We start from the raw sequence: 13,346 nt of genomic DNA, 5'->3' as shown, positions 1-13,346 counted from the left end.
AACTTTATGTCCACATGTTTGGCCCTTCCATGATACTGTGGACTCCTTGCCATACATATGGTTGACTGATTGTCCTCATATATAAGGGTTGGTGTTACTGGAGATCCTAGCAAGGCACTTTGAAGATTCTGCATCCAAACAGCCTCCTGTGCTGTACTTGCCAATGTCATGTACTCAGCTTCGGCTGTTGATAGAGCAACACAGGTTTGCCTTTTGCTTCTCCAGCTGACTGCCGCACCACTCAGCTTAAAAACATATCCAGATGTTGATCTGCGATCATCCAAATTACCAGCCTAGTCAGCATCGGAGTACCCCAGGAGATTGGTGGCTTTCTTCTTGTCATACAGTAAACCATATCCTTGTGTACCGTTTAAGTACCGGAGGATATGTTTCACAGCCTTCCAGTGTTCCATTGTAGGTTGAGAGCAGAATCTCGAAACATTTCCAACGGCATGAGCAATATCCGGTCGTGTCCTTGTCGACAGGTACAATAGGCTCCCAACTGCAGACTGATACAACTCTTTGTTGATCAGTTTACTTGTTTCCGTTGCCTTCGTCAATTTTGTTCCGGGATCAATTGGAGTAGACACAGGTTTGGAATTCTCCATCTGGAACTTTCTCAAGACATCTGCTGTGTATGTAGGCTGTCTAATCCATATTTTTCCTGCTCCGGGATAAATAATCTTCACACCAAAAAAATGGTGTATTTTCCCAAATCTTTTATTTTGAAAATCTTTGATATCGCTTTCATGAAATCTTCAATAAGACTTGTGGATTTACATGCCACAATGATGTCATCAACATAAACAGCTGTTATGAAAATGTCTCCTCCTGAAGATTTTATGTAAATGCAAGGATCACTTTCCAACTGTTTGAAGTCCATCTTCTTCAGCTGACCATGCAATGCATCATTCCAACATCTTGGGGACTGCTTCAAGCCATAAATACTTCGTTTCAATTTACAGACAAGATGTTCCTTGCCTTTAATTTTTAAAACCTTTCTGGATGACGCAGGCTCCGGTGATGAGGTATGTGCCCCCATATTTTTATTAAATGACTTCCATTTTCAACACGTGATTGCTTAGCATGAAGCCCTGATTGATTGATGATCCTGACCTAATTTGCTCCCAGCAATAGGTTGATCCAAAACCCCAAAGAAAAGCAAACGCAATTTTCTTTTAACATGAAATAATTCTGAAGAGATGTCCCCCATCTAAAAATAGCAACAGACTATTTTAGATTTTCGTTTTTCAGAGATTTCCATAGTTCAACAAACATTGATGTCAATAATTCTGAAGACCTGAAGTTAATCTGTTACATTCTAAAGCCCTCAATATACATCCAACTAGAAAATTCCAACTGGGTAGTTTTCAAATGAATTATATCAGGCTTAATGATATACGAAATTAAGGATCCATGAATTTGGAAGTCTTTACTTAGATTATCAGGTTCTGTTTTGTGTGCTTCAATGTACTGATGCCTATCTGCGTTTACTTTAAATTGATTTGAGAGATCCATCACACTTAGGAAGTACGTGAATGTCTTGATGTTCAGGTCACGGGTAAAAATGTTTAGTTTGATTGTAAACCCATTTCAATAGCTAAAAAATCAAGTATTGTTTGGCTCTGTCCTTGTAATTTCAGTTCATTTAAATGTATGCTCATATCAGTCAAAAACATCAACTTCAACAATCAGATTTTATATTTATTAGTGAGGGTACCCGGCGTTGCCCGAGTGTTTGGTGGTGTAAAATAAAAAAAAAGTGTTAGTAGGGAGGGAGGCTCGAACCCGTGATGCGAAGGTGGAAAAGAAAGTAAAAGAAAATGTGACATCTTACCGCTATGCTACAAGTCCATAGGAAGTGAAAAGTGTTGAAATTTAGTGATGTCAATTAAAAAGTGGACTTGCTAAGTGGAATACGCAGGTGCAAAAATGAAGGTTGGCTGGAGGCCAGTTCAGCTTTCCACTGTTTCATTTATTTGTTTCCCAACGGTATTGAGGAAACCAAGCCCCCCCCCCCCCCAAAAAAAAGGAAGCTCTTAAATGAATACCAATTGTCTGAGCGAGCTGATTGTATTTATTTGCTTCCCCACGAAGCAAATTAGGCACAATGCCGTTTTTAATGTGGAGAGAGGGGTAAGGGGACCAGCTCCCCTGAGAAGGAACTGGATAGTGACAATTGGTATGAAGGGTTTCCCCTACATTAATTAAAACTGAATGCCACAGGAACAATGGTCTGATATGTGGGGTTTGTCCCCACATATAGTCTTTAGGGCAGCATCTGCTGGAACAAATCTTTGATCCCGGGCTAAGAAGGTTAGTGAGCTGATTTGATTGTATTTCGCTCTATTTATACGAAAAAGACAAACAAACACTGGAAACTAGGTTTTTTCTTTTTTAAAAAGTCGCTCAAAATAAATGTAGAGACACCGACCATTCATAAATCATAGATATTGTAATCTAGGGAGTATATAAAAAGTTCTAAAATATAGTACGCCCCTCCCCAGAGAACCCCCACAGAAAAGCCTTTGCTGGACATACAAAAACGCGCATGGCCGTTTTGCCTTATATATATGTAAATTTAAAGACGTGATTCTTTTTCTCATCAGGAAACATCTTAATAGCCTCAAGACAACTGACAAATCTAATAATAAATTTACCCCGACTAAGCCAGCAAACACTACTGTGTAGCAGGTCTCCATAGTAACACTCAATTTCGTATAGAAGAGACTTACATAATCTGTAAAATTAAAATCAAATAAAAGCTTAAAGTTTTTAATTAAAAAAGTAAATAAACATTGTTTTACAATCTTATAAATAAGGAGGTTTCAGAACAGCGCACGGCAGTGTCCCCTACATCTTCTGATAGAAACAAAGATAACAAAAAATTGGCAATCGCAAGAATAGTCAATAAAAACATGGATTAATGATACATAAAAATGTCAGCTGTAAGTTTTCATAAGTTACATTTTGCATTGTTTTTTTAATCTTAAGAACTGATATTTTGCATAGTTGACCAGGTCAACTCAATGCTTCAGAACTTATAAAATACCACCACAAATAGTAATATAACACAACATCAAAATCATAATACCGTTTACCTAGTCTAATGTAACCAAATGTAACCGATCTTTAAATTAGAAGAAAAGGTTATGAAAAATATTTTCCATAGATACGTTTCCTCCACTAACAACAACAGATAGATAAAAAAAAATTAAAACCCAGAATCTAGTAGTAAAAAAAAACAATGCCTCACATATACTCTCAAACCATTAGAACGAACCAACATCATTTATAAGTTTAAATGCTTCTTGAGAGAGTACAACTCCTATAACAACTATAAAACTAATAGTTACATTGGTTACGTCGATTATTGAACTACAGCCCTATCACCTTACCTTAGCTTGCATAAGGCACAATCTAGCGTAATATTACAAAATATTATAAGCCCTCGAAGTAAGGAAGTTAGAGAAATTACAGTTAGCAACACATAAATGTTATATAATATATGTCACTCAATTACTGTATTAAAAAAAAGTGCAATTGCTCGCGCATTTTACCGCACATTAAAATTTCAGTCATGTACACAATTTTGATTACGCCTACACACACGCTGCGAAGAACGAAAAAAAACTGCATTCTCCACGTGGCTGCAGCAGGCGATATACCACATGATCAGAAAACGCGACTTACTAACCAATCAGAGACACAAAAAATGAAACATTTTTGGATCCGATTCGAGCCAAAGACTGATTATAAAAGGAACCCCTCTTTCGACCATGAGGCAGTCTTACTATCCTTGGGATCGTCTCGACATCGTCATCATTGCCATCAACTTACTATGAATACATCGCTGCCGTTGCTGACACGGATTTACTGTGAATATCTCACCATTATCGCCGACACCAACATTTTGTGAATACATCACCATCATCGCCGCCACCAACATACTGCAAATACATCGCCATCGTCGCTGACATCAACCTACTGCAAATACACTGCCATCATCGCCGACGACGTCACTAACTTATCGCAAGTAACTCGCCGACATCAACCAGACTCATTGCTACTGACAACAACACCTTTACCACTATAAATCTGTTGTAGTGTTTCGTATGGATACGAAACTTCCCAATAGCACTCTCCCTGACAATGTCGAAATTTTATCTTGCTCCCAGATAAATTCGACGCTAAAGTAACTAACCTAAAAAAAAATGACAGCATGGAATAAAAAGGGAGGGGGGGGTAAAGAATGAAATATAAAGGTCTTGCTTTGAAACGAAGAAGGGATTTTATTCACAATAAATTTCGTTCCAAATTTTTCCCTTTGCAGGCATTAAACTTATGAAACGCCAAAGTAACATGTAGTGAAAAAAAATAACACTGGTTCTTATAATGAAGATGTGTGTATCCATTAACGAATACAATAATAATATTCAAAATAGTATCTCCTAATCACACTCGCATATGAAATACATTTTAGGAGCGTACTCACAAATTGAAAGCCAGTCAGGCACGTGCCTTTTCTTTTTTTCTCGTTTAAAGTCCTTTTAGAATTTTCACTCCTTCTAAAATACGTGCAAAACCGTAGTCACATAGATAGTTTTCAGAAGTATGTCTCGTCACATACCCGGGTATTCTTGCTGGGTTTTCTTCTTTGTAGGAGGTTCCAAAATTCCTTGTCACGTAAAATAAGGTCTTTTGTTTTTAAATAATTTCAGTCCTTTTAAAATACGTGCAAAACCATAGTCACGTAGATAGTTTTCAGAAGTATATCTCGTCACATACCCAGGTATTCTTGCCGGGTTTTCTTCTTTGAAGGAGGCTCGTCAAAATTCCATTCTCAGCAAAATTCCATTCTTAGCGAATCATCGAGACAAAGATGGCTGACCTCCCGAGTCTCGTTTATTCATATTTGGTGCGAGAGTTTACATTTACAACATTAAATAAAGGGACGCAACTACCACGGATGCAGGTGACTCCTTTTAAAAGCTTTGAAAAGTCCTTGAAAATGGATTGCGAAAATCTGTACGAACCCTGCAATACAAGTAGACACAACTACCACAACATCTCCCTTTTTTAATTGAGAGCGAACTCATCTAATTATTTAGCAAATTTTATTTTATAATTATCAATTCATACGGGATTTCCGGAATTGGGATTCCTCGTTTCCATCGAAGAGTGCCATCTTCCCCCCCCCCCAATTGTGATAACTGAAAAAGAGGCTGGCTGGACCATGACAGCATCTTGCTTGAAAATTTAAAAGCCTAGAAACAGTTGATATTTGACTTTTATTGGCTACTAGCGAGGGGTACCCGGCGTTGCTCGGGTGTTTGGGAGGGGTTAAAAAAAAGTAAGTATGAGGATCGAACCCGAACTGTTGAGGCAAAATTGTAAATTAAAGTGTGAAAAAAAAAGTGCGATGTTAACGATTGCCCCAGTGCGAGATGCTAACGGAAACACGTTTGAATTTATTTAATTACTTGGATTTAGCAGGTGCCCGTTTTAAATAAGGTCAAGTTTTGACTGCGGAATAGTATTCATTTACTGCTGAACGCTTTTCCCCCCATCCCCGAAGGTGTTATAGGAAAAAGACTAACCCACATGCGGCGAGCGACAAATCTTGAATATTTATCTTCCCGAAATCGAGCAAATTAAATAGACAGGCGAGCTTCGTTGTTAAATGTGAGATATTACGATTTGTATATGATATAAAAAGTTTTAAAAGGTTGTGAACTGAGCGACCGCTTCTCTGAAAGAAGCCTTTTGCAGACACACAGAAAAAGCGAACACACATACATACATTTTCGCTTTTATATTTATAGATGGTAACATTTATTTGTTGTATATTTTATATTTGACCATTTTTCATATTGCTGTGGATTGTAAAACAAACCTAAAATTTGATATATAAACAATGATATAACAAACCAAAAAGACTTAATAACTGACAACAGGATAAGTCATTTTGACGCTTTTACAGAATTGGGACGAGATTTTGTAGTCGATTAATGGAGTGTTCAGATAAAAAACAATGGTTTAAACTGATTTTTTGTCAATTCTAAAAAGTTACAATCGTAGCTTCCAAATTATGCAGTAAAAATTACCTGAATATTACTGAATTATTAAACAAAACAATTTTAATCGTGACAGCAGGTAAAAATTGCCGTGATTTTGTTTAAATCAAAATCGAAAATCACCTCCCTTTTGAACTCTCCTGTGTCTTATGATCGTTTTCATCAAATTCTATTTTTTATTTTCTTTAATAAATAATTTTCTACCTCATCGATTTTCGTAATTTTTGGATATAATCATCTTAAAATACGAGGAATACATAGATACCATTATTTTCATGTGAAATTCAGTATTACGATTTGCAAAATTCATGTCCCAGTAGTGTAGAAGCACCGTCATTTTCATTTCTCTCTTCATTTCATATAGTAATTGTAAAGATCACACCACCATTTACATGGAGTTCTCCAACGTACAAGACTGGGTAACTATTTACAGCTTTTGTAGCGGACCAGGGTATAATACCCTAGCTCGCCACAAGAAAATAATGAAACGAATGGAATTGAAGGAAACAAAGACTCAATTGATGGATAAGATAAACGTCGTTTATTTGCTGTTGAAAGAATGAACGTTCTAGTTATAACATGTGTTCATGTCCGCGCGTGTGTAACCAGTGTTCGTTGCGAGGTTGGTGTCATAGAAGAATAGGAAATGTGTGTTCATCTCACTATCGTTTGTTCGCGCGTGGGAAGAGAAATGAGTGTTGTAGTGGAAATGAGAATGATAGTCCAGCGTGTAGACAAAGAAGAGGATATGAGAGTTGACGTCAGTTAGTAGTCAGCTACACGAAGGAGTTCTCCGGGACCAGTAGTAGATAGAGAGAGAAAGAGTGGGTATGTATACATACAGTCTGTTAGCTTGTGCCCCATACATAGTAGTAAGTATTCGTGACGCGCGCGAAAGTGCGCCTCCCAAAAAGGAGGCGGCTGGTTAGCCCAACCTCTCTGGTCAAGAGTTGGTCCTCAAAGGCTTAGAAAGAGCTTGTCTCTTTGTTTTATACTCGTTTCTGGTGGTCATTTGCGCATGTGTATATTTCCTTAGAAAGCGGAAGTGACGTCGTCCATGTGTGCATTCGTGTGCACGTCTGTGAGTACATATGTGTGCGTTAGCGTGTGTGTATATACTGTGAATGTGAGTGTATGTACGCGAACGTGAATATGTGTACATGTGTGGACGTGGGTGCGTATGTTTGTGTGCGCGTATGTATATGACATAGCTTGAAATGTGAATGTGTGTTTTTGTGTGAGACTTGAAAAAGGCTCGTACACTTTTGTTTGTTAATGTCAGTCATGAGCGATTTCAAGGCATTTTCAACCATTCTGCTAAAATATGCCTTTTTACATACACAATATTCCTGTAGACAATCATATTTACCTTCCCTGACCCTCTTATATTTGTCCAACCAAGCACGATTAAATGTTCTCTTCTTTATTGTAGATTGGTCTACACTGTTTTACTTTAAAATTTTGAATTTCCGTAATTGTGTATACAACAGTTACGCCCCTTTACCATGAAAGTACCTGATGTTATTATATGGAAACCATCAAAGTTTCATGATAAAGGGACGTAACTCTGGTATCAACAACAATAATAAGATGCAATTTCCAAACATATATCTCGATTTCATTTCCACTATTTTAAAAATATTTTAATGGTATTATATTATTAGTTTTTTTTATTATTAATACTTGAAAAATAATTTAATAGTATTTCGATTATGTTTTTAATATTTTGACGCACATTTTTACTGGACAGAAAGAAAGTGATTTTTAAAACCTTTTCAAGACATTTTCATATTTTCAATGATTTTTCAAGGTAATAATAAAAATAAAGCCTTTTCAAAGCAAAAGTCAAAATTCAAGAACTTTTCAAGTCTGTACGAACTTTGTATTACTCTAAAGTTGAGAAAAGTTATTGCTCTTAGTTATTTTTGTTTGAAGGTATGACGTCTCATGAATAAAGCATGTGTTTACCTAGATCTCATCTTATCCATTTATTATCACAGTCATACTATCTGATGAACTCATCATGTAACATGAACAAAACTAGTTAGTGCAGTTGCACGACTAAACATTCTTAAAAAAGCAATTCATTGTAGCATTTCGTAATCCATGAAAAATAATATGCCAATGTATATCTCAATAATATTATGAGCTTGGTTGAAAGGATGGGATTTGTATGAAGTCTCTTAGATACGAGTCGATAGTTCTCCAACAGTTACCTTATTTTTAAGAATCACTTAATAATGACTGTCAGTATGTTAAATTTAAGTAGAGCAAAAAGGATGGAGGCAACAGATATGAGAAAGTATACGAGGCAAAATTCGCCAGTTATCTTCGTTTTCACCAATGTAGACGCAACTTAATTAATGACTATCATTAGTATGTAGGGTTTGGGTAGAAACTCGGGGATATGGTTTGTAGTTATGATGTTTCTTTTAATACATAGAAGCTTGAATAATCCACAATTTCTACGGTGCTGTCAGCAGATTAAACATGGTAGAAATAACAGCAGAGACGGACCAAAATTGCAGAAATGTTTGTGGTGTTGATCATAATCAAGAATTGTCATAACCTATTAATATCAAATCAAGCGATTTGCTATAATTTTTATGAAGATCGCAGTGTGCGATTTTGTCCAGGAAATGGTCAGAAAAAATATTTCTTGGATATTAGCAATTCAACATAAAAACTGCATGGAAGACCATCATCAACATTATCAATTTTATTGAAAGAAAGACTATAGACCTGAGTGTATTTAAACATTGATAGTATAGTCAATATTTTTTATCACTGTACTATTTAACATTTTATGGATAACAAATGTCAGCACAGGCACGGCTAGTTGGTTAATGGACATGATCTTGTTTTTGTTTGTAAGTTGTTTTTTTACAAATTTCCATTACATGGCGAATATATTCACTGCCAATTTTTTATCACCTTGGCATGCTAAATTGAATCGTTCTCTTCAATGCCAAAGAACTTGTATTTTTCCTGTTCAACTAGGTTCTTAATGTCAGCATCTTCACCAAGCTGTGTTTTCCATTTGGACCTTCTACCCAGCTTTGATGGAGCACTTGGCACATCTGTCCAAATGTTATTCCAATATTACTGGAGAACTTATGTACGACCTGTGAGAGTCAAATTACGTCAGCATTTGAGTTGGCATCCAGCTTGAGATCATCCCTGAAGGGAAGGTAGTTGACTCTTTCGTTAGGGACCTGTTGGAAGCCCTGTCTCAGATTGTAGGCACTCCAGTTTCTGTTGAGTAACTTGTTTACCAAATCTATGTCAGGCAGTAAAAGAGATAGACTATCCCTGGGAAGATTTCTCTTCTGATCTAGATGTTAGGGATCTTACAGTTCCATCAGTGTGGCTTAATGTCATGGTTGTTGGCCATATTTTTATATGCAACGCCATGGTTTCTTTGATTATTGGATGGATTTTACATAAATCTAGGCACCACAGCAGCCATGTGTGAGTCACATTATTATATGCCTTTCATTATTATATGTCTTATTGATTAATAACTGCTACTAGGTGCCTAAGCCCTGACCATCTATGCTCTGCTTGTTCTTTTTCCAAGTATGGTCCAGAGGAGAAGTGTTAATAGATGCTGTCTGCAATCAGACAAGTGAAGAGCTTTGCAGTTGTAACAAGACAGCAAATAGGTCTGTACTTGTTAGAGCGTTTTCGGTATTATGGGTGCATGCAGTATGTAATTAGATATGTTTCATAATAATGTATCAGTGTAAAAGATGAGCTACTTCATAAGAATTTTCATTAGAGCATGCTTTTACTAGCAACATATGACTCTTTAAAAAGACACACATACTTAACAAAAATAGGTTTTGCCTCAAAGACTAACCGAATGCCTACTAGACACTGTCCTTATGTATATAAGATCTCTCTCTGCAGGGGTTTGTCAGGACAACCTGGCATGAGGATAATTTTCCATACAAGTAAATCTTGAGTGAATATTAAAAATTACATTGTATTCACAACCCAAGTAAAATCTTCTTGGTATGACTAACCTGTACATGCTTATGGGCGGATTGGTAATCTTCAAGTGATGCTGCTTATAGTCATACCACTTAGTTGGATACTCTACCAGACTAAGTGTATCTTGTTTTCGATTCAGTAAGACCAAAAGACTATTAGAAAGGTACCTACACCATATTTTACCGGTCAATTGGAAAGATGAAAATAATGTTCTTAATTTCTTTACTACCTCAAATTGTTAGACGTAAACAAGATTTAATTGAATATCTGAATATCTATGCATACATACAGATATCAAGTATTATTCTCAAAGAAGCGGTTGTCCTGATATTTTTATGTACATTTTTTGTCTCTACTATGTGTTTGCATATGTCGCAGCATCTGTTGTTTCTGTGTAAAAGACAGGCTACATACCTCACAAGAATATGGTTTCTCTCCTGTATGTGTTCGCATATGTCGCAACATGTTTTGGTTCTGTGTAAAAGAAGAGCCACATACTTCACAAGAATATGGTTTTTCTCTCTTTTTTCATTTTTCTTATCATTTTGTTTAAGCCAGGGATGGGGCATCCTACCAGATGCCAAACATACACCTGCTATTTTAGACACTCCAACCGAGAGATCTTTTTAAGATTCTAACCGTCCCTTTAAGTGCAATTGTTTGAATCTCCTTTGCACTTGGTTTACCTGGTATATTTGTAAGATAGTTTGTAAAATTCTTTTTCATAAGTCCGGTTGCTCCTATAATTACTGGAATGATAGAGATCTTCTTAAGGTTCCAGTTTCTTTTCATGTCATACATAAGACCCTGGTATTTAGTAATCTTTTCCCTCTCAGCTCTGTTTAACCCAGCATCATTCGGGACACTAACTTCCACCAAGGTTGCTTCCTTCTTCTTCTTGTCCCATATTACAATGTCGGGTTTTATAGCTCCGTTTTCTAGGTATGTGGCTGTAGGGATTGCATAGTCATAGTGGATGGTATATGACTTGTTTCCGACTGTTCTTTCGGGTATATGTTCCCATGACTTCTTACTGCATTCGATATTTAAATTATTGCAGATCGTCCAGTGGAGATATTTGCATACTTCATTGTGTCGCATTGTATAGTAGCCGTCCCCTAGCAGAACCTTACAGCTAGAAATCAGGTGGCTCACACTCTCTACTTCTGTGTGACAGAACCTGCTTCTCTCCTGTATGTGTTCGCTTATGTTTTAGCATATTTTGTTTCAGTGTAAAAGAAGAGTCACATACTCCACAAGAGTATGGTTTTTCTCCAGTATTCGTTCGTACATGTTGCAACATATGCTGTTTCATTGTAAAAGAAGAACCACATACTTCACATGTATATGGTTTCTCACCAGTATGTATTCGCATATGCCATGATATATATTGTTTTTGTGTAAATGAAGAGCCACATACTTCACAAGAATATGGTTTCACTCCAGAATGCATTTGCATATGTTGGTACATATGGTGTTTCCTTGTAAAAGAAGAACCACACACTTCACAAGAATATAAATTTTCTCCAGTATGCATTCGCATATGCTGCAACATATATTTCCTTGTAAAAGTAGAATCACACACTACACAAGAATATGGTCTCTCTCCAGTATGTGTTTGCATGTGCCGTACTACATCCTGTTTCCCTGTAAAAGAAGAACCACATATTTTACAAGAATATGGTTTCTCTCCAGCATGCGCTTGGGTATGTTGAAGCATATTTAGTTTAAATATATGATTTATGTTTTATATGTGTTTGCATGTGAATAAAAACTTAATGTTTGTTTGTAAAAGAACATCATACTTCACACGAAAATAAATGCATATAGATTTTTAAGGAAAATGTTCTTTCAATAAATTATCATGAAATGCCTTGTGCTGAATTAAAACGATTTGTATATTCACACGGCTTTGTTTTCTTTTATTTGCAATCTACATCAAGAAATTTAAAAATATATTTCGTATGATATTTCCATATGTAAGGTCACCGAGAGAATGTACATCCATTCGAATCCAATAAGGATTTTCTCATGAATGCTAGAAATTCTGAAAAATAAAAAACATTTATAAATTAAAAAAAATATAATTATATACTGATTTTTGCAAATAAAATAAAGCATTGTTTGTTTAAGCAAAATTGATATTTTATGTACTATTACAATTTTATTAAGTTTGCAGAATTATTCTTGATTAAAGTTAAAATATAATAAAATATATTGCAATGTTTATTCATAATCAATAACTTTTTATATTAGAATAAATCTGAACAGAAACTTCCTTTAGAGATCCAAACTGCAATAATTTTGTGCTTCATAATTTACATGATTTTTCTACTTCATAAATTGAAGAAATAAAAGATTGAAGCTTCAGTCCATCTTGTTGTCATTAATGCATCTGTCTGCAGTGACCACTCCCGAGATGGCAGACCAGCATCTAAGAAGATATCATCCGCTGGCCAAGGTAACCAAGTATGTACGAATTATGCATGGCACATACATGTCTTGAGACCTTCCAAGGCAAGAAACAGTGTAAGGATAAGAACACACACACACATATAACAGTGAACTGCACATAACATACGTAAGAGCATACACGCACCCATATATGTAAGAACACAGACTCTTAAAAGTACCTGTAAAAGTAAAAGCAATCATAAAAAGATAGTAACGAGAAACGTAAAAGAGAACGATTAGCAAGGGAAACGTTTAATAATAATAGTAATAAATAAATAATAAACAGGACAACAAACATTTACGGTAACACTACTACCTATTGAAAATCTAGCGTTATAATCAGGATTCGGTTCTGGGGTTCGGAAAGGAGTGAGTCACTCTCTCGACAACAGCACGTTTCTGCCATCTTCTTTTCCAATCAGCCACACCTGACCTCTTGCCATTAATGTCACACCGCACAATCCGAACGTCAACAATACAAAATTCTTTTCAAGAGAAGATGTTCACAACTCTTTTCTCTCTTCTGCCCCAGGGAATTTTTCCCTGCTTTTATATCCTCCTATCTAGAAAAAAAAGGAACAGACAGGAAAAAAATAGCTTCTCCCATCATGCTCTGCCTTCCCAAGATGCCCTTCGTGTATACATATGCGCTGGCCATCCTTTCCTTCTTCTTTCCCAAAGAGCGATGCAGATACGCCCGGTATGTTTCTTTTTTCTTTTTTTTTTCTTCTTTTCTAACCATATACCCCACACGATCCTCTGATCTTTGAGATCAATAAGACACTTCATAATCCTTCATCCAAGCAGGCCTCCACCTCT

At 36.2% G+C, this 13,346-nt stretch overlaps 1 protein-coding gene and 1 pseudogene across 1 annotated transcript in view; both read right to left on the bottom strand.

Annotated features, from left to right (window-relative positions):
- Positions 1–293: 293 nt before the first annotated feature.
- LOC145280380 (uncharacterized) lies at positions 294–608 on the bottom strand (annotated as a pseudogene).
- A 5,246-nt stretch (positions 609–5,854) lies between these two features.
- LOC145280159 (uncharacterized) overlaps positions 5,855–13,346 on the bottom strand; it is a 28,313-nt gene continuing 20,821 nt past the window's right edge. The window contains exon 2 of the mRNA XM_080131927.1: positions 5,855–12,120. Coding sequence (XP_079988053.1) covers positions 10,674–11,174 — 501 coding nt within the window. The 5' untranslated portion in view covers positions 11,175–12,120 and the 3' untranslated portion in view covers positions 5,855–10,673. The remainder of the gene's footprint in view (positions 12,121–13,346) is intronic.

The sequence above is a fragment of the Euprymna scolopes genome, chromosome 7, assembly GCF_053919585.1.
Source record: "Euprymna scolopes isolate OS-2025 chromosome 7, ASM5391958v1, whole genome shotgun sequence".
NCBI lineage: Eukaryota > Metazoa > Mollusca > Cephalopoda > Sepiida > Sepiolidae > Euprymna > Euprymna scolopes.
The sequence above is the reverse complement of the archived record's forward strand: the minus strand, read 5'-3'. Positions and strand labels throughout refer to the sequence as shown.